Source organism: Gastrolobium bilobum, unplaced genomic scaffold (genome assembly GCF_033153095.1).
Source record: "Gastrolobium bilobum isolate Gb01-03AN ecotype WA unplaced genomic scaffold, APGP_CSIRO_Gbil_v1 utg523642, whole genome shotgun sequence".
Taxonomy (NCBI): Eukaryota; Viridiplantae; Streptophyta; class Magnoliopsida; order Fabales; family Fabaceae; genus Gastrolobium; species Gastrolobium bilobum.
This window is the reverse complement of record NW_026896336.1, coordinates 1-21,093: the sequence shown is the minus strand read 5'-3', so window position 1 is coordinate 21,093 and position 21,093 is coordinate 1. Positions and strand designations below refer to the sequence as shown.

The window sequence follows — 21,093 nt, the reverse complement described above, 5'->3', positions numbered from 1 at the left end:
AAAATTGTTAAGAATGAAAGTAGTTCCATGTGATAGAACGAAGATGTTCGGAAATTGCCAATGTGATGAGACTTTTAAAGGAGAATTATATATAGTGTTTTGAGTTGGACATCCATGATTAAATGTCGATGGTTACGAAATTGAGGTACAAATAAGGGGAACATATGTTGAATTGCAACATTTACATCGAATGAAAGGATAAAAATGGTTAGTTAGTGAAAGTATTAGGAATGAGGCCTTTAATGCGGAAGCCATTGATAGATGTTGTGTTTAGGCTCTGAGAGGGCTAAATTGATAGAGTTTAGATGTTTAAATGACAAATAGATTAACAAAGAGTGTAGATCATAAACATGATGTTGTAGATGGAAAGAGTCATGATTGGAATTGTGGGTGAAGACCTTGAAATGACTGACAGGAAGTATGAGCTGTTGTGGGGATTGTTAGCTTCGTATCCCAAAGGGAAAAATATAGTTGTGATTATCCAATGGATGTGGAGACATGTGACAGAGTAAAGTAAAGTATGCAAATATGAAATTTAATGTGAGTTGGGATTATTGGATACTGTAGAGTGCCATTTAGACAAGAAGGTATGTGCTCATGTGAAAGCTAAGGCAACAGCAAAATGGTAAGATTGTAACATTAATGCAAAGTACCGATATATTGGGGTAGTATTGAAACAGCAGGGACAACAAAAGGAGTAAGTACTAAAGAAAGTGTGAGTTGGAAATATTCTAGGAATAATCAGTTAATATACATGAGAACGAGTAGAGTCTATTATGAATAGGGTTAGAGGCTTTTGGGAACGACATTGGGTCATAAAGATAGATAAAGATGAAAATAAGGTGAAATTAGGCAGACAAGTTTGTAATATGAGCATATTATGACATAAAAATTAACGAAAATGCAACTGTAGTCTATGGGAACAGTGAAAATATAGTGAATTAAGAGGCCAGATCCCCGAAATTGTCAAGTTTTGTGAAGGATTGGGTAACGAAGGATACCACAAAAACAAGGTTATACCTGTGACGAAAGTAAAATTGTAAAGATGCACACCTAAGGAGGCTAGTAGAGAGTGGAAAAATGAGATTCTCCGGTTACATCCCGAGTTACGGGATCGTTAGGATGTTAATTTTGTGGACAAAATTCTAAAAGGTGGGGTGATTATAACACCTCACAATTCTAAATTAAATTTTAAATTATTAAATGAGGATTAAAGTGAAGGATTAGTGAAAATTCTGAAAATTAGGCAAAAATACAAAGAAAGGGCAAAACGGTAATTAGCCAACACGCAACCCTAGGAAGATAAAAATTGAGTAGAAGGTCTCAGATGATGAAAATAACCCTGGAAATGGATTCAAAACGAAAAATTGAATGGTTAGGCAAGTTTCAGAAAATTCAGTGAATAGTGTTTTACCGGGTCAAAATACCGCGGTAGAGTTGCACCGTAAAGCGTGCTGATTGAGTTTTGAGCTCTAGGTTTTAAATATGAATTATAAATGGTTTATAGAAATAGGGAATATGATTCTGATGAAATTTGGTGGAAATAAGTAAGTTTGGGGAAGCGTGCCAACGGCGCGCGCAACAGCTTAAAACAGTGTTTTCTCCGAACGACCGAGAACTCCGGATTCATCTGATCAAGTATAATTAAAGGATAATGGTTAATGTTAAAAATTAGAGTTTCTAAATTGGTTTTGAATTTATGGACGTTGAGTGGAATCGCAGAGAAATTCAAATGAGTTTGAAATCGTGTGAGGTGGCGGTGGGACCCACCCCACTTAAACCACTTAAGCCACATAAGCCTAGGACACTATTCATCATCACTTCCCTCCTCTCATCCAAGCAAACCCGCGGCCCTTCCCCTCCCATGAGCCATTTCACTTCAAACTTTCATTTCTCCATAACTCCATCATTCCTCCATCAAATCCTTTGATTTTTGTGTTGAAATTCATTTAAAATTGCCTTCTAAACCCATTGGTGGTACTCCTAAGCCTTGAAAGCCACTAATTTTTGAGATATCTCCTCCCTAAGTCCACGTCCAAGTTGTTTAGATTTGTGTTCATGGAGTTTCTAGATGTTCCAATGGTGGAGTATGTTTAGGAGGAGCCTTGTGCCAAGCTTTGGGGTGAGTTTCCTTGCATTTTAACGGTTTAATCTTGTGATTGATTTCATGAACCCTAAAGGGGGATTTTGTGATTGATGTGTTTAGAGAGATCAAATGGAAAATGCTTGTACATGAATGTGTCTTAGAATGATGTGTAGTAGCCATAAATGCAATAAAAATTATTGATGAAAAATGTGAATTTTTAACTTAGAAATTTGTGAGGTTGTCATGACTTTAAGTTTTGAAAATGTGTTAGGATTGGATTGGTGAGTTTTTGTATGATTGTATGTTGATATAATGGGATTGTATGAGGTGTGTAGTGGTTAAAATTGAGTGAAAATCCTTTGGAATTGCCTATATTATAATTCGGCCATGTAGGGAAATTTAGGGATTTGATGTTGTTGACATTGCTTGGATGATGTATCATGTATTAAATGGTAACTAGATGGGTTGTGTGGTGGTTGGAAGGTTGGAGAATCAATGAAAAGTAATTGATGGTGTTGAGAGTCATAAAGGATCCTAGAGCGAAATATTAGGCAAAACGACGTTTAAATGTCGTAAAATAAAAAGTGGCACTTGATATGGCCTTTTGGCAACCTAAGGATGCCTAAAAAAATGAGAAAGAAAATTTAGGAAAATAAATATCAAATTTACACTACTTTGGCCGAACCTACAAGGGAGTAGGGGTTTTTGACGTTTTTTGTATTCTGATAGAATTGCCGTGAACTGATGATTCGTACATGGTTGTTGAAGGTTGTCGTACATTGATTTGAACCCCGAACCGTGAGTCGGTGGATTGCCCTTGGTTCTGGACCAAGTGGGATTGAGGTAAGTGATTGGAGCAATGCTTGTATAATTAGTAACTTGCATGTGTTCATATGAGTTTTAAGTAATTGGGAATGTCCTCTGTGTAGGCATTTCTGTTAAGTAAAGAGCTTGGAAAATATACTGCTTTGGAGCTAAGTGGAAAGGCTTATTAAGGTAACATCCTTGTGCTGGGGCTTGATCCCCTTGTGTGTTTCACCATGCCCGTTGAGGGTGATGGTAGGAAATGTATATGAGTAATGTAGAATAACATGATCATGCATTGAGTATTTGTGTGGGTACATATGTACCGAGTCTCTAGATAGTAGATAGTATTGCCTTCGGGCATTTCAGACTTCCATTGGATAGGTCTCCGAGAGGGAGTTCCAGTTGACCTAGGGTCGTGGTGTGTGATCCGGATAGGAGCACACTAGGAAGTCTCGGGTGTATGTGGATGGGAGGGGTACCTTGGTTGGATGTTCTTCGAAAACGCCTTGGATGAGACCCGTAGGCTTATATGCCAAGCCATTAGGCAGGACGTTGGTAGCTACCATTTCCGCTTCGTCGTATTTTGTTTTCCTATATTTCCCCAGTTTCTCTAAATCCCTTGCTTTATCCCGTTTTTTAAGATGTTATTTTGTATTATTTATATGCATCGAAGTGAACCATTGGGTGGAGTATTCTTTAGAACCTCTAGGTTACTGAGATATATCTGTATATCTCACCCCGTCTTGGGGGCATTATTTCAGGAGGTAGCAGTGGTGCCAGAGCGGTGGGCAAGAGGCCCGTAGGATGAGTCATTGGAGGACTTTATACTTTTGCATTTTGATGGCCATTGGGCCTAGGCCAGACTTAGGGCATGAACATGTATATGTTGATAAGATGAGAGTTATAGTCATATTTGTTCATGTTTTTTTTGCCTAAGTTTAGGTGTGTTTGTATTATGTCATTTGGAGGTTTCTTTACAATGTATTATTTGGAGATTTAAGATGTAAGTGTAATGTGTCATGTGAAGCCTTGTAAACTATGCGTGAGTTGATGTAATTATGAAGTACATGTAATATGATGAAAGGGAAATAGGCCTATTTTAGGATTGTGATTATGTGTATGATTAGTAAATGCATGCAATTGAACTTTGATGATTGAAACGTATTGAGAATTAACAAAGTAAGAAATGTGCTACGTATTATATAAGTAAAATAAACTGTGATGGGTTGTAAGTGCCCCAAGACATTGTTGGTCCTTGTGTGTGCTACCCAATGATTATTAGGTACATTTGAGGTCCTAGATCACATTAGCAAATTTGAGGATTTTTGTAAAAATAAAGGAAACTCTAGCAAAATTTCTAGAAATTGACATATTTTAGGCAAATTTCGGGAGAGCATATCTCCCTCCATAGAGGTCCGATAAGGACGTTCCTTATGTAGTTTTGAAGGTTGACATGTCCTCTATATTGTGGTAAAAATTGATAAAATTATGGGTTGACCGTCGGCCTGGAGAAGGCAGAGAGTACAGACTGCCCATTTGCTCACTGCACATGTGGCAGTTCTAGACCGGTTTTGAGAAATTTATTCCCATTTCATTTCTTAGTCAAATTAAGTGTATGATATATCAAATTCAAGTTTGAGGTATCTAGTTTTTTAATAAAAATTTGATAGCAATTGGTTGAGTTTATTTTCTGCAGTCATTCGTGGAGTGAGGGATGTTCGGAGCTGTTTTGGGGTTGGTTGGCCGTTTTGCTTGTCCAACTTCAAACGGCGATATCTGGAGCAAACGGAATCTAAATAAAGCGTGTGATAGCTTTCTAGAAAGGTAATTGAGTGTAGAATAAAAAATCAAAAGATGTGAGGTTTTTAGAATAATGTTTATCCGCAGAAAATCAGTGACCGAACTATGTTTGGAAGAGTAGAAAACGTGAAAGTGAGAATTATGCTATGTGGGTTTATGGGAGCCCCTTAGTGACTTGTAATAAGTAAAATAAGTTACAAAATTAGTTTAAATAAGTATTCCGCAAAGAGTTTACCATTACGGTCACAGCTTTTGATTAGAGTAAACACTTTTTTTGGTCCCTAACAAAAAACACGGTCCCCACTTTAGTCCCTTACAAAAATAAATTAGTCAGTTAGTCCCTAACAAATTCAAAGTAGACCCATTTTAGTCATTTTGAGGGACTAATATGGGTCTTTTTTGAATTTGCGAGGGACCACGATTTCAACTAAATGGGTCCACTTTGAATTTTATAGGGACTAACTGACTAATTTATTTTTGTGAGGGACTAAAGTAGGGACCGTCTTTTTTGTTAGGGACCAAAAAGGGTATTTACTCTTTTAATTATTACGCCTTTTATTGTTTTAAAAACTCGCGTAATAACGAAAAAAGTTTACTCTCATTTTTATAGATGAACTGCTGTGATTGTAACTGCGCTTAATATCATAATTAATGTTAACAATACCGGTATACAATGGGCTGTTACACGCACACACACACACACACATATACACATATGGGGTAAAAAGACTTTGTACTGAGATTTTTGTGATCGGTTCGGTGTAAGAAAAATTATTTAATTTGTATATTTTTCCGTTAATGAGATCAATGATATAAAGCCAAAGCTTTTAGATACAAAATAGCAGCTTTAGTATCAATACTAATTTGTAGCGCAATTGGTGTTTGTATCCTATTCCATGCTAAAAGTATACCTGCTCTAAGCCTTGGGAAGGATATTTTCTTTATAATTAAGGCTTTTGTTGCGGGTGTTATATTGGCCACCAGTTTTATTCATGTTTTGCCTGATGCATTTAATGATCTTACATCACCTTGTTTAAATGTGCAACCATGGGGAGATTTTCCATTCACTAGATTTTTGGCTATCTGCACTCCTATGGGTGCCTTTATGGTTGATACTTATGCCACTGCTTATTTTTAGAAATACCATTTTAAGGGTACCCAAGTTGAGACTGGGGATTTGGAGAAAGAACCAGGGCATGTGCATGTTCACACACATACAACACATGGTCATGCACATAGAAATGTTCCTTCTGAGTCCTCAGAGCTACTTCGTCATCGGGTCATATCACAGGTAGTATATTTAAATTTTTTTAATTTTTCAATATAGTATTCGAGATGGATTTTCTTCTTATCTTAAATTGATAATTTTTTAATTTCTAAACTCGAAAGCTCTTTACCACTTGAACCGAGAGTTGTTTTGTTGATGATAATTTTTTTAATTTTGAATTGTTATTGATTGTGATTGAGGTTTTTGATTGCATTTTGGTGTTGGAGCTGGGAATTGTGGTTCATTCCATCATAATAGGAATTTTTTTGGGAGCCTCAGAGAATCCAAAGACAATAAAGCCTTTGGTGGCTGCTTTGACTTTTCACCAGTTCTTTGAGGGGATGGGACTTGGAAAATTATATCTCCTTATGAAAATTTGGGATAAACTATATCACACATGCGTACCTCACGCACATATGCGCACATGCGCGTGGGCACACACATATATACACATATGGGGTAAAAGGACTTTGTACTGAGATTTTTGTGATCGGTTCGGTGTAAGTGAAAAATTATTTAATTTGTATACTTTTTCCGTTAATGAGACAAATGATATAAAGCCAAATCTCTTAGATACAAAATAGCAGCTTTAGTATCAATACTAATTTGTAGCGCAGTGCAAAGGGGCACGGACAAGGAGCGGCTCCTGACAGGCTTCCAGCGTGGGGTCACATGCATGAATGAATCGAATCGACACCCGAAAGAGAAGAATTCCAAAGACTGTGCAGGTATGAGACTGCACAGTTTGAGAATAGCTTATAAGAATTAATTGGTACTACCTATACTAACAAGATGCATCTGCTTTTCGGTAGCCCGGATCGGAAGAACTCCACAGTTAGGTGTGCTTGACTAGGAGCAATTATGGGATGAGTGACCTCCTGGGAAGTTTTCCCGGGAAGTGTGCGAGTGAGAAAAAAGCACACTGAAAAGTCTCGTGTTAGTATGTGGGGATAGTCATTGATTCTTGAAGCGACCGAGCGTTACAAATGACATAACTTTATGTCATTTAAAATGACAAACACTTTCCACTTAAATAATATGGTGTTGAATTTAACTTGCTTTCTACTATGATAGGCACATTTTATGTATCTAATTGTATTTAAAAAGTTATAATTTATTCTAAATTATTTGTCACTTTAAAAAATAAAAATATATTATTTTCTTAGCTCTACTTTATTTTTTTATTTCTACTTATTGAAATAAGAATGATTTAATAGAGTGAAGGTGTAATATAATCAAATAAACTTATATTTTCATTAAATCGTAAAGAATTTAATGAATTATTTAATTTTTGTACAAATCTTTAAACAATGATTATTTTAAAACTAAAAGAATTTGTGCTTTTAAATTTTGTATTATGTACTTTTAAATTTTGAAACAAAACTTTATCGTATTGTGTACTTTTAAATTTTGTATTTTATGTATTTATATAGAAATTTTGACACAACCTATGCTTATATCATCAGGATAAATAAAATTCAAATATATTAAATATAAATTTTATGAATTTTAATTATCATTTCATTTATGTTTTATTTTATTTAATTTTAAAAACAAGATATATTTTAAAGTTTTTTTAATAATTGGCATGATTAGATTTAATTTGATTTTAAATATATTAATTTAATATATTACTTTTAAATAATATATTAAATTAAATTAGTAGAGTCATTAATTTGTTGATTGATCCATCACTCCAAGGAGATATAATAATACTAATTCATATCTTTGAGATATATAAAATTGGCAAAAAAATTTAATTATTGCATTTTAATTAAATATTACGCATTTATGGCAGTTTTGGAAATAATTACAGATCTATTTCACAATGTGACACTTTTTTTGGTCGTCACATGTGACGCCTCATTTAGGCGTCTCTCACCTAAGGTTGACACGTGTCATTTTTTTTCTAAAAAAAATAATAATTTAATCATAAAACTTCTGAAGGCCATAACTTTTGACTCGGGTATCCAATTCAGGTAATTGTTTTTTGATTCCACATAACTTTTCGAGATCTACGCAATGACATCTCATTTGATATATTTTATTTCTCACAAACATAATTTAAATTTAAATTAGGTAATCCTTATTCCTTAGAGATTTAGAATATTTATTGAATTATTTCATTTATTAATACAGATTTTTCAAATTGATTTTTGAGTTTAAATCACAAATCAAATCTTTATTTTATTTTCCTTATTAATAATAATTGTTACTTTTAATTTAAATAACAAACCAAATTTTTTTTATAATAAAAATAAAAAAAATTATTTTTTAAATATAATCACACATCAAATCTTGATTAATTTTTTATATTAAATCACACACGCAGATTGGTTCACAATCCAAAACTGTAAAAAATTAAATCACATATCACAAATTTTATTTATTTTCTTCTATCAAATCACAATCCAAACCTCCAAAAAAAAAATCACAATCCAAATTGCATAATTAATTAATTAAAATGCAATAATTAAATTTTTTTCCCATATAAAATTATAAATCTAGCCTTTTAATTGGTTCCCACCGCCTCAGTTTCCATCGTTCTAACGCAACAACGTGAGAGAGACAGAGAAAGAAGAAACCCTATTTGTTGTTTTTCTTGTTTACCTTGTTGTTCTGTCCGATCAAACACTTCACTCTTTTTTTTTTTTCTCTTGTCGATCTACTCGACTTGTTTTCCAGCGAATTTTCCTAGGAAAATCTGGAGAACCGATAAAAGATGAAGAGAGTAAGGGATGAGGCTCCTCCAAAGAAAACGGTTGAATTTGAAGAAGCTATTAGTTTTGTGAACAAGATAAAGAAACGATTCCAAAGTGATGAGCATGTTTACAAATCGTTCTTGAACATTTCCAATATGTACCGCAAAGAGCATAAGGACATGGGTGAAATTTATAGTGAGGTTGCTACCCTGTTTAAGGATCATCGAGATTTGCTTGAGGAGTTCACTAGATTCTTACCAGATAGTTTCGCAGCACCTTCTACACAGCATGCTCCGGATGCTCGAAATTCATTGCAGCGCTTTAGTGAGCGGAGTTCTATGGCACCCATGATGCGGCAAATGCAAGTATATCGACGAAAGAGGCTTCCTTCTCATGATCGTGAGCGTGATCTGAGTGTTGAACACCCTGAGATGGATGATGACAACACAATGATGAACATGCACAAGAAGCGGAGGAAACGTGAGAGTAAGGATAGGAGGATTAATCGTGATCAGGATGAGAGAGAACCTGATCATATAAATGCTCAACAATTTCTTGAGGTATCCATTTCTCCCCTTTTTAACGGTTTTATTGGATGATTCTTTCTCTCTACATTTTCATTTTCCTAGCTCATGGGGTTGGGTTTGCTAGAACTAATCTGACTCATAACTTATTACCCCAAAGTTATTGCTGATTATTTAGGACGAAAAGGTTGTTTTCTGTTAGTTGAGTGTAATGCAGTTTTCTCAATCAACCTAGTTAGTTTGAGTATAAGAAGGAATTGGAGTGAATGTAAACTTATTTACATAACAGAATATAATTTTGTGACTGAGTAGGTTCCTTTTTTATTTTTTATTTTTATTTTTTAAGTTTGTTCTGTTTTTTTTTTTGTTCTTTCTACGTTTCGTCTGTTCTAGTATGTGTTTATGTTTGTTGAGTAAATGTAAGTATGCTGGAGTGTGTTAAGTTCTTTTAATTCTTACACTTCTTTGTACCTCGTGTATTATCTGCTTCTTCTATAGCTGCTTCTGCATTGCTGCCACCATAGGAGAAAGCTTGAGGCTCACAAAGATTATTCTGAGCAATGAATTCATCAAAAGCATTTTGAACTTCAGCATTATCATCACTTGTTGAATATTCATCTTCTTGTGTGCATTCATATGAGCAGGCTGGATCTTGAGATTGAGGTAGACATGCTGCATGACCAAAAACTTGTGAGATTTTATGGTCAAGAACAGGATCACTAAAAATAATCGTACTAACCCATTATGTTTTCATTCGGTGTCTTCAATAAATAGAAACATGAAACGTGAACAACCCAAGTTAGATAGATGATGGTTAAGAAATTCTAAAAAAACATGTCCTGTTCCTTTTGTATTATCCGAGGTTCTGAGGAAGATTCAACATTGTTGCCATCATTTGGTAAAGTATGAGCTTCTTAAATAGTAATCCTCTCTGGAAGTGACTCAACTACAGTTTTAAATCTTCAACTTCCAAACCTATAGAATTCTCCAAGCCTGTCTTGTTTGTATCCAAGCTTTGAAATTCTCTCAAGTTTGTTTTATAGCTGGATTCATATCCATTGTGAATAATGCTGGCACTTCAAATATACTTGATTGTGCTCTAATAGGTGACTCAGTAGCAAAACTTTCAATCTTTTGCTCCCTCTCTAATGCATGAGTTTCACAAGCTACATGATTCATCAATTACCCCAAAGTTATTGCTGATTAGGACGAAAAGGTTGTTTTCTGTTAGTTGAGTGTAATGCAGTTTTCTCAATCAACGTAGTTTGAGTATAAGAAGGAATTGGAGTGAATGTAAATAAGTTTACATAACAGAATATAATTTTGTGACTGAGTAGGTTCCTTTTTTATTTTTTATTTTTATTTTTTAAGTTTGTTCTGTTTTTTTTCTTTGTACGTTTCGTCTGTTCTAGTATGTGTTTATGTTTGTTGAGTAAATGTAAGTATGAGAGAGAGAGAGAGAGAGAGGATGAGAGATAGAGAAGAGATCAGAGAAAGTTTCTGAGTGAGAACTGTGTTATTGACTTAAGATTAAACTGATTACAGTGTCCCCCCAGCTCAGCAAATCTAACTTCTAACAGAAACTGAGCTGGCACGAAACAAACTCTTAACAGTTCAGAAACTATATCACAAAACACAGAGTTGTCTTTTGCAGTATATATAGAAAGGATACTGATGCAGAGTAAATCATATGCGTTTACTCTATTATAGGCATTACATTTAAGAGAATAAACTTTAATTTAATATATAAGAATGTATTCTACTTTTTTGCCCCTTTCTTTCATTCCCTATTTAGTACAGACGGCTTGTAATTCTTGATTTGTTTTTAAGATGGAAATTGTTATAGGATTCTTTGATGGACAACGATTAAAGTGCCACATTTTTTGTAAAAAATTATCTGAATGTCACATTTTGTAAATTTTTGTTCAAAATGTCACGTTACCTAACTCGCTTACAACACCTGGTGAGTTAGGCGTTGTCACATTTAGATGGGCGAACATTATTTATAGAATAAAAAATAATAATATTGTAAAGACTCATGTGAGATTTTTGTCAATATAAAATAATAACAGCAGGGATTTGAACTTGCAGCGCTTTCATGAGAAAAAGAAATCTGTCAAGAAGGCTGAAGGTTTTGGGTTGGCTTCAGACTTTTCTTCTAAGGAAGACAAGGATACCTTAAAGAACATGTATAGTCAAGCATTCAGTTTCTTTGAGAAAGTTAAGGAGAAGTTGAACAGTGCTGATGACTACCAAGCTTTCTTGAAGTGCCTTCATAATTTTTTCGTCAGTGAAATAATAAAAAGGAATGAATTGCAAAATTTGGTAACCGATTTACTTGGAAAGCATCTTGATCTTATGGTGGAATTCAATGATTTCCTGGAGTGTTTGGAAAATATTGATGGGTTCCTTGCTGGTGTCATGAGTAAAAAGTCACTAAGATCATCAAAGTTGGAGGACAAAGACAAAGACAAAGACAAAGAGCAGAAGCGTGAGATGGATGGAGCTAAAGAGAAGGAAAGATACAGGGAGAAGGAGTACATGGGAAAATCCATTCAAGAACTTGACCTCAGTGACTGTAAACGTTGCACTCCCAGCTACCGGCTTCTACCTGCTGATTATCCAATTCCTACAGCTAGTCAGAGATCTGAGCTTGGTGCTCAAGTATTGAATGATCACTGGGTATCTGTGAGTTCAGGAAGTGAGGATTACTCTTCCGAACATATGTGCAGGAATCAGTACGAAGAGAGCTTGTTCAGATGTGAAGATGACAGATTTGAGCTGGACATGTTATTAGAGTCTGTGAGTTCTGCAGCTAAACGTGCAGAGGAATTATATAATAACATGAATGAAAATAAGATCAATATGGAGACTCTGAACCGTATTGAAGATTACTTTACTGTTCAAAATTTAAGGTGCATTGAACGTCTATATGGTGACCATGGTCTTGACGTTATAGACATATTGCGTAAAAACCCAACTCGTGCGCTCCCTGTAATATTGACTCGACTGAAGCAGAAACAGGAGGAGTGGAGTCGGTGTCGTTCAGATTTCAATAAAGTTTGGGCTGAAATTTATTCTAAAAATCACTTAAAGTGAAGCAGCAGAAAGAGGATGATATTCTTCAGTCTACTATTGCAGCTGGAAACAAATTAGTTCGGTATTCATGTGATATGAGAGTATAAATGAGGCTGATGGTAGAGTAACTGAGGTAAAGGAATGTTCACAGCATACTAGTGTAGCAGCCAGTGATAAAGAAAATGGATTATTTTTTGGAGCTTCACAAGCTTCCAGATCCCAGTGATTTTGGTTTTTCTGTTTATGTTTACTCACTTCAATTCTTTTTCATTACTGGTTTAATGAATTTTATTCAAGGTTAAAATAATAATAATTAAAATTGGTACTATCAAGCCTCTCAGTTGGGGCGGTTATATTTATTATATTTTAGACGTACCACCCTTACTATCTAATTATTTATCAAAGTCGAAATCAGCAATAGTTTTTTTTTTCTTTCTATTTTTTTATTATTGATTTCAAATTGATATAACAATAACCAATCAAATAATAAGAGTGATAAGTCTAAAATAATAATAAATATAACTTTCTCCGCTTCTCAATTCGCTATAACCTTTTTTTCTCCATCCTAACCAAGTTAGTACTCTCAATTTGCCGTTGATTTTAGAGTACATAAAACATCTGGTGTGATTATGCACGTCAAAATTTTGTTCCGGCACACGCTATGCCATTTGTTTGATATGCCCTCGGTTACAATACTATTCTTAAGAAGTAAATTATTTTGAGATGATCAACATTATATTCATTTCGCTAATTACCATTTTCAAATAAAATACTTACATATTCATCATAGTTTAATGAGGCTACTATCCTCCAAAGGTCGCCCAAAACTTTTTACCTCAATAATAATAATAATTTTACAGTTGAATATAATATTTTCAATTATATGTTTTGGATTGAGAGTATGAATCGATGATAGAAATATGAATTATTTAAAATAAATAAAAATATATCGCTAAGCATATTTTTGAAAAAATGATAATTAATTAAAAAATATCATGATTCATGAAGAAGTAATTATAAGGTCTAAACAGTAACTTCAGTCATCATAACCACAACTAACAAATATATACAGATTATAATTTATACATAATCGATACATTATTTTGCCGTGTGAAATTTTCCAAGCTCAATACTGTTAACACACAAATTGCAAGTTCTTCCTCACACATAACTTCCATGTAGGGATTTAAATGGATCAAATGGTCTATTAAGTGTTTATAATTCGGTCTAAGTAGGTTAGGTTTGACCTAGCTAATATATTTAGTAAAATAAAATAGGCTTGGACCTCAAAAAAAACTTGTTTAGAAAACATTTCCTTTTACAAATATTGACCTATACGTCAGTATATCGTATTATTTAATTTAATTCAAATAAAATAAATAATTATTTATATAAATTTAACTAATAAAAATTTATTTTATATATATATATATATATATATATATTAACTTTGATAATTATTAAAGATTCGTAGGCTTAAACATGTTAATATGCCTAGGTCATATATTTTGATTTTTAAATATAGACAAGACCAAACCTATAATGTAGAGTACACCAAATTAATAGGTCAAACCAAGTTCAAAATATTTTATATAAACTTAACGTATTTAGGCCAAAACCTAATCTGACGAGTGGTAGTCTTAATTTCTATTTAATTTAGTGGTAATTATCTTATGTTTTATGGGCTGAATTGTATTAAAGTGCAGGTAAACTTTGGGCCAAATTTAAAGAAGTAAGCCCAAGTTGATAAAAAGAGGTAAAAGAAAAGAAATTTTAACTTTTTGCAAATTATTTTTCTTTTTATACACAGAAAAGGACACATGGCAATGAAAGATGAAAGAAGAAGATGAGATGGAAATTTGAAGGTCGTTGGATGCTTGTTTGATATGAGGGACAACATCAATTTGAAGATATATTTTTTTTTTTAAGTAGTCTTTGTTTTGTAAAAAGGAGTGGAACTCAGAACTTAGTGGAAGTCAGATTTTCATGTTGAAGAGAGAATTCAGTTTTTAGTTGTAATCAGTTTTTACATTTTGAGCGCTTTAGTTTTCTTTGAGAGTTTCTTGGAGATACATGCATTTTTCTTCTATTTATCAAAGGATTAATTCAAAATCAACAACAGTTATTTTTTTCTTCTATTTTTCTATTGTTGATTTCAAATTAATATAACGGTAACTAATCAGATAATAAGAATAATAAGTCTAAAATGATAATAAATATAACTTTCTCCGCTTCATAATTCGCTATAATCTTTTTTTCTCCATCCTAACAAAATTAGTCTTCTCAATTTGCCGTTGATTTTAGAGTAAATAAAACAATCTGGTGTAATTATGCACGTCAAAATTTTGTTCCGGCATATGTTATGCCATTTGTTTGACATGCACTCTGTTACAACACTATTCTTAAGAAGTAAATAATTTTGAGATCTTCACCAAAAAAAAAAAATATTTTGAGATGATCAACATTATAATCATTTCACTAATTACCACTTTCAAATAAAATACTTACATATTCATCATAGTTTAATGAGGCTACTGTCCTCCAAAGGTCGCCCAAAACTTTTCACCTCATAACAATAATAATAATAATAATAATTTGACAGTTGAATATAATATTTTCAATTATATGTTTTTGATTGAGAGTATAAATCGACGATAGAAATATGAATTATTTAAAATAAATAAAAATATATCACTAAACATATTTTTGAAAAAATTATAATTAATTAATGAATATCATGATCCATGAAGAAGTAATTATGAGGTCTAAACAGTAACTTCAGTCATCATAACCATAACTAACAAATATATACAGATTATAATTTATACATAATCGATACATTATTTTGCCGTGTGAAATTTTCCAAGCTCATACTGTTAACACCCACAACCTAACCTACGTAATGCAACATTAATGGTAAAGATCTATTTTAATCCAAAACCTTAATATATTAGGTGATATTACATTAATAATTTTATATCTTTCTAACATTAATCACTATACCACAAGTATATATTTATCATAATACTTTTATTATTACATTTATTATATATTCTTATATAATTCAATTAAGTAATTCAACCAGCAAGTTCAACAAGTGATTCATAGATTGAGCCAATGACTTGTCAACTTAGTATCTCAACCGAATTGATAATCAGTTTAATAACATTGGCTCACCTATTAACAAAATTCTTTTAATCACACATAAACCCAACTAAATATGGGCTCTATATGTACACACAAAAAAATAAATAAAAAAATATGAGCTCTACATCACGAGAATTGGTTGCCATAATAAGTCTTAAATGAAACTCCAAATGTGATGAACTCATCTCTAAGACAATCTAAAACAAAGTGCTTTGTGTTAGATGTCATATTGGATCCATTTAGAAGGCCTAACTTATCACTTCATTGAAGGATAAAGCTCTTTTTTATACTTCACTCTTCAGTGACAAAGCCACATTGGGGTTAGCTAGTGCCTTGGCACTAGATAATTTTCAAACTTTTTAGAATTTGTTGGCATAGGTAAAGGCTAAAATTTAGTAGTTATGCAAAACAGATAAAAGGAGCAGGGGATAAATTTTTGAGGAGCTCGCACAAAGATGTTGCAAGATTTCTTGAAGAAGATCCATTCCTTTGTCTCCATTCTGTGTGGATCCCTTACAGTGCTTTAGAAACTCCCTATCTGTTTTAAGAGCTTGTAACCTCTCATAAACATGATCAACCTCCTCTTCAAAGGACACCTTCATACTATCCATTTCAAGTGTAGGAAATGAGTTTTGCATATCAAGTCTTTGTCACCTGGTCTTGATGAAAGCTCAATCAAGTTAAATTCATCAAGGAATTGCTCATTATATCACCACTGCGATAAGTTTTTCCCTCAATGCTTTGAACTCATCTAGAATGGACACCTTCTCTTCCTCAAATTCTGCCAATGAATTATCAACAACACTTATATACTTTGCACAGTCTATTGCCATCTCCTCCAAATTTGAAACTGTATCAGCACTTAAATTGTTGTGGCTGCTTTCCTCATGGTTGAAGATGCCATTGTCTTCATCCTTTGCTTCATAGTTAATTAAGATCAATGGTTAGCTCATCCATGTTGCTGCAAGATGAAGAGGAGTCTCTACTTCTTACAATTCCATCTTTTCTTCTCAACACCCTCAATTTCTCTTTTCCTTCATAGTCCAGTATCTTTTTCCTGTGCTCTTCCAATTCCATTTCAAGTTCTTGCTTCTCTTTCTCTCTTTTCATCATTAAATCATTCAAAATCTGCAAAGCTTCCGGATCATACTCTGATTGCTCTTCCATCATTCTTTGGCACTGCAATGCTTCCATTTGCATTGCTGCTTTTTCTTCCTGCCGCCTGGTAATCATTGTCATTGTCTGGTTAGCAGCTATTGCAGAGGCACTTCTCTCTTCTTCTAGTTCCTGATATAAAACACTTAAAGAGTCTTTCAGATTTTTAAGATGATTTTAGCCGTTTAATTGTTAAAACTGGATCACCACATTCTGCCTCACTTGCAACACTTCCATCCTCAAAGAGCATCAATTTCCTATTAAGGTAAGGAACAGAAGTTGGAGTTTCATGAGATGAAACAAAATGAAAAGAAAAAAAATAATGTATGATATGTAAAACTTTCATATGTTGTCCTGAGCAATGAACACATTAAAGGCATTGGGAACTTCAGTATCATCATCATTGGTTGAAGATTGATCTTCTTGTATGCATTGACAAGAGCAGTCTGGTTCATGAAATGGAGGCTTATTGGCTGGGGAGAAAAAACTTCTTAAAATTGTTGATATTTTAAATATATTAAAAATGATATCTCATGTAATGTATGCAAACGTATTACATCTACACTTCTATGTACCTCGTGTATTATCTGCTTCTTCTATAGCTGCTTCTGCATTGCTGCCACAGTTGGATAAAGCTTGAGGCTCACAAAGATTATTCTGAGCAATGAATTCATCAAAAGCATTTTGAACTTCAGCATTATCATCACTTGTTGAATATTCATCTTCTTGTGTGCATTCATATGAGCAGGCTGGATCTTGAGATTGAGGTAGACATGCTGCATGACCAAAAACTTGTGAGATTTTATGGTCAAGATATATGCAACAGGATCACTCAAATAATCGTACTAACCCATTATGTTTTCATTCGGTGACTTCAATAAATAGAAACATGAAACGTGAACAACCCAAGTTAAATAGATGATGGTTAAGAAATTCTAAAAAAACATGTCCTGTTCCTTTTGTATTATCCGAGGTTCTGAGGAGGATTCAAGTTTCAACATTGTTGCCATCGTTTGGTAAAGTATTAGCTTCTTAAATAGTAATCCTCTCTGGAAGTGACTCAACTACAGTTTTAAATCTTCAACTTCCAAACCTATAGAATTCTCCAAGCCTGTCATGTTTGTATCCAAGCTTTGAAATTCTCTCAAGTTTGTTTTATAGCTGCATTCATATCCATTGTGAATAATGCTGGCACTTCAAATATACTTGATTGTGCTCTAATAGGTGACTCAGTAGCAAAACTTTCAATCATTTGCTCCCTCTCTAATGCATGAGTTTCACAAGCTACATGATTCTCAAAATGCAAATTCAAGTTTTCTATCTTCCTTCTCATCCCTCTCTTTATCCTTTTCATCAGAGTGCAAGTTTGAGAAAGAACTTTGCCACCTCTCTGAGGATAAAAGCTTTCAACATCACAAACTATATGATGCTTATCTGCTATCCCTTCGTCATCATGTTCATGATCTTCCCCATTGTTGCTCTCAAACTTTTCTTTATCACCTTCTTCAATTTCATCATCTATTACTTCTAAAATTAGAGTCCCTTTGCTTGTGTAATCCCCATCACCCCAAGAAGGCTTCAATAGCAAATATGCATCTATGTACATATGAGGAAACCTTGCACTGCATTTTATGAAGCATATTTAGCAGGCAAAAGCACCGTTGTATGAATTTTTTGTGGAAGATTTTTCAATTAAAAGCACATTTGATAAGTTTTACCGGACTAAGGCAGTCAAACACGTCAAAAGGAATGACGAAACCAGTCTCGTCATGTATTGGGAACAGTGACCATTGTGCCACTGTTCCCACACAAATATACCAAAATGCCACGCATGCAAGGTCGCTTGGAGCAGTAGCGAACTACGCATGATGAGGTGTCAGCAAGCTGGTGGTGTCAGAGTTCGCTTCTGACACAAGCGAACTTGTCTGCAATAAATGCTGACACGTATGATGAGTTCACTGAAGTGCCAGGTGAACTTAATTTGCCACGTGTCAGACCCCTACCTAGGTCGCTGGGGTCCCAGGCGAACTGGGTGACATGTGGCAGCCACTGCACTAGTTCGCTGGACAGGGAAGCGAACTTGGTGACACGTGGCAGTTCACCAGAAGTTCGCTGCCTAGGTAAGCTAACTACATGCCAACAGTTACAGGTCGCTGGCCAAGGCAGCAAACTCAGTGTTATATAAACACCCCTCCTCCTCTTCTCCCAAAATCAGTCTCGTCTGTTTTCTTAGAAAAAAAATTCCATTTCTGTTTGTTTTGCTTTGTTTATTTCAGTACATAATGAGTGAGAATAACAACGATATAATATGCCTTTTATATTACAATGGGAGGAGATATTTTGGACCGAACGATCAAGTGTTTGAAGGAGATACGAAGATCTTCCGCATGAGTCCGCGTTGCAAATATACTGAGCTCAAGAAAATAATATACAAGAAGTTGAGATTACAACGAGGTCAATCCCTGTCTCGACTGATTGCTAGATGTGCTTCTTCTGGTAACCCCGTGCAATGGGTTGCTGTGGAGGTGGTTGAGGATGAAGATGTGCCACTAGTAGTTGATGCATTTCGACAGCATGGAGAGTCCTCATACATCGAGTTATATGCGGAACTAAACACCGGTGGGGGGTACATATAGGGAACCGTTGCATCAAGTTCGCCCAGGTGGAGAGCGACCTTGGCGCATGTCAGCCACGTGGCACTAGCCGTTGCACACAGGTCACCCAGGTGGGGGCGACCTCTGTTGCATGCAAGCCACGTGTCATGGCAGGTGAGGCATTAATTGCAACAGAGGTCGCTTGTGTCAGAAGCGAACTATGACACCACCAGCTTGCTGACACCTCATCATGCATAGTTCGCTACTGCTCCAAGCGACCTTGCATGCATGGCAGTTTGGGAAATAAATTCACGCGCGTGGCATTTTGGTATATTTGTGTGGGAACAGTGGCACAATGGTCACTATTCCTCATGTATTGTTACTATTGTTACGGACTAGTGGTTCACGTTAGATTGTGCAAGCAGTTCCATAAGAGAAGTTGACTGCACCCTCTCCCGTCAAAGACATTGATGACACAACCACTCCAGTCAGACAAACTAACGCAACTAATGAAATTAAATTAATCCATCGGCAAAAAAATTAATTTAATTCTTTTTAATAAATTAATTACGCATTTAATACAGTTTTAAAAATAATTACACATTTATTGCAAATTATGACGCTCAATTTGGGCGTCACTAAAGACGCCGAAATTGGGCGTCACTCAAGAGGCAATCACGCCTAATTTAGGCGTCACTCATCAGGTGTTGACATGTGTCATATTTTTTTTCAAAAAAATATAATTTAATCATAAAACTTCTGAAGGCCATAATTTTTACTCGGGTATCCAAATCGGGTAATTCTTTTTTTGATTCCACATAAATTTTCGAGATCGACGCAATAACATCTTATTTGACATATTTTATTTCTCACAAACATAATTTAAATTTAAATCAGGTAATCCTTCTTCCTTAGAGATTTAGAATATTTATTTATTTATTTCCTTTATTAATACAGATTTTTCAAATTGATTTTTGAGTTTAAATCACAAATCAAATCTTTATTTTGTTTTCCTTATTAATAATAATTGTTATTTTTTAATTTAAATCACACATCAAATCTTGATTTATTTTTTATATTAAATCACAAACCCAAAACACAGAGGCTTCTGAGTTTAAAAATGTGACACGTGTCAACACCTGACACGTCACCAATGACGTCTAAATTGGGTTTCAATCAAGAGGCAATCACGCCTAATTTAGGTAATTTTATTTTTGAAAAAAATTCATAAGCCATAATTAATTTCAGACCATAAATAATAACCTAGAAGCTTATAGCATTAATCATTAATTTCAAAAATAATATTCTTCTTCCTTAGAGATTTAGAATATTTATTTAATTATTTCCTTTATTTCTACAGATTTTTCAAAATGATTTTTTAGTTTAAGTCACAAATCAAATCTTTATTTTGTTTTCCTTATTAATAATAATTTTAATTTTAATTTTTAAATTAAATCACAAACCAAATTTTTGTTATAATAAAAAAATTATTAAAAAAAATTTAAATCACAAATCAAAATTTAATTTATTTATTTATATTAAATCACAAATCCAGAACTCAGAGGCTTCCAGGTTTAACGTTTCTTATAATATCATTCTTGCAAATTTAAATTTTGTTTGTGAGACATAAAATATGTCAAATGAGATCTCATTGCGTAGATCTCGAAAAGTTATGTGGAATTAAAAAAAGAATTACCTGATTTGGATACCCGAGTCAAAAGTTATGGTCTTCAGAAGTTTTAAGATTAAATTATTATTTTTTTGGAAAAAAATATGACACGTGTCAATATCTAATAAGTGACGCCTAAATTAAGCATGATTGCCTCTTGAGTGACGCCCAATTTCGGCGTCTTGAGTGACGCCCAAATTGGGCGTTATATTGTACAATAAATATTTAATTATTTCCAAAACTGTAATAAATGCGTAATTAATT

The 21,093-nt window shown here is 33.9% G+C and overlaps 1 protein-coding gene and 2 pseudogenes across 1 annotated transcript; 2 read left to right on the top strand and 1 right to left on the bottom strand.

Moving 5' to 3' along the window:
- The first annotated feature begins 362 nt into the window (after positions 1–362).
- LOC133299222 (zinc transporter 1-like) lies at positions 363–6,439 on the top strand (annotated as a pseudogene).
- A 2,243-nt stretch (positions 6,440–8,682) lies between these two features.
- On the top strand, positions 8,683–12,285 carry LOC133299221 (paired amphipathic helix protein Sin3-like 2). The gene is made up of 2 exons (XM_061498656.1): positions 8,683–9,195; positions 11,248–12,285. The coding sequence occupies exons 1-2, from the start codon at positions 8,683–8,685 to the stop codon at positions 12,283–12,285; spliced, it is 1,551 nt and encodes a 516-aa protein (XP_061354640.1).
- A 3,537-nt stretch (positions 12,286–15,822) lies between these two features.
- On the bottom strand, positions 15,823–18,172 carry LOC133299220 (myosin-binding protein 3-like; annotated as a pseudogene).
- Positions 18,173–21,093: the final 2,921 nt, after the last annotated feature.

What these genes read in the sequence shown, in the direction of transcription:
- LOC133299221 (XM_061498656.1), top strand. Translation starts at nt 8,683, where the DNA reads ATGAAGAGAGTAAGGGATGAGGCTCCTCCAAAGAAAACGGTTGAATTT. An exon ending in AGGATGAGAGAGAACCTGAT is followed by an intron (nt 9,196 to 11,247) that starts CATATAAATGCT and finishes TTGTCAATATAA; the next exon opens with AATAATAACAGCAGGGATTT.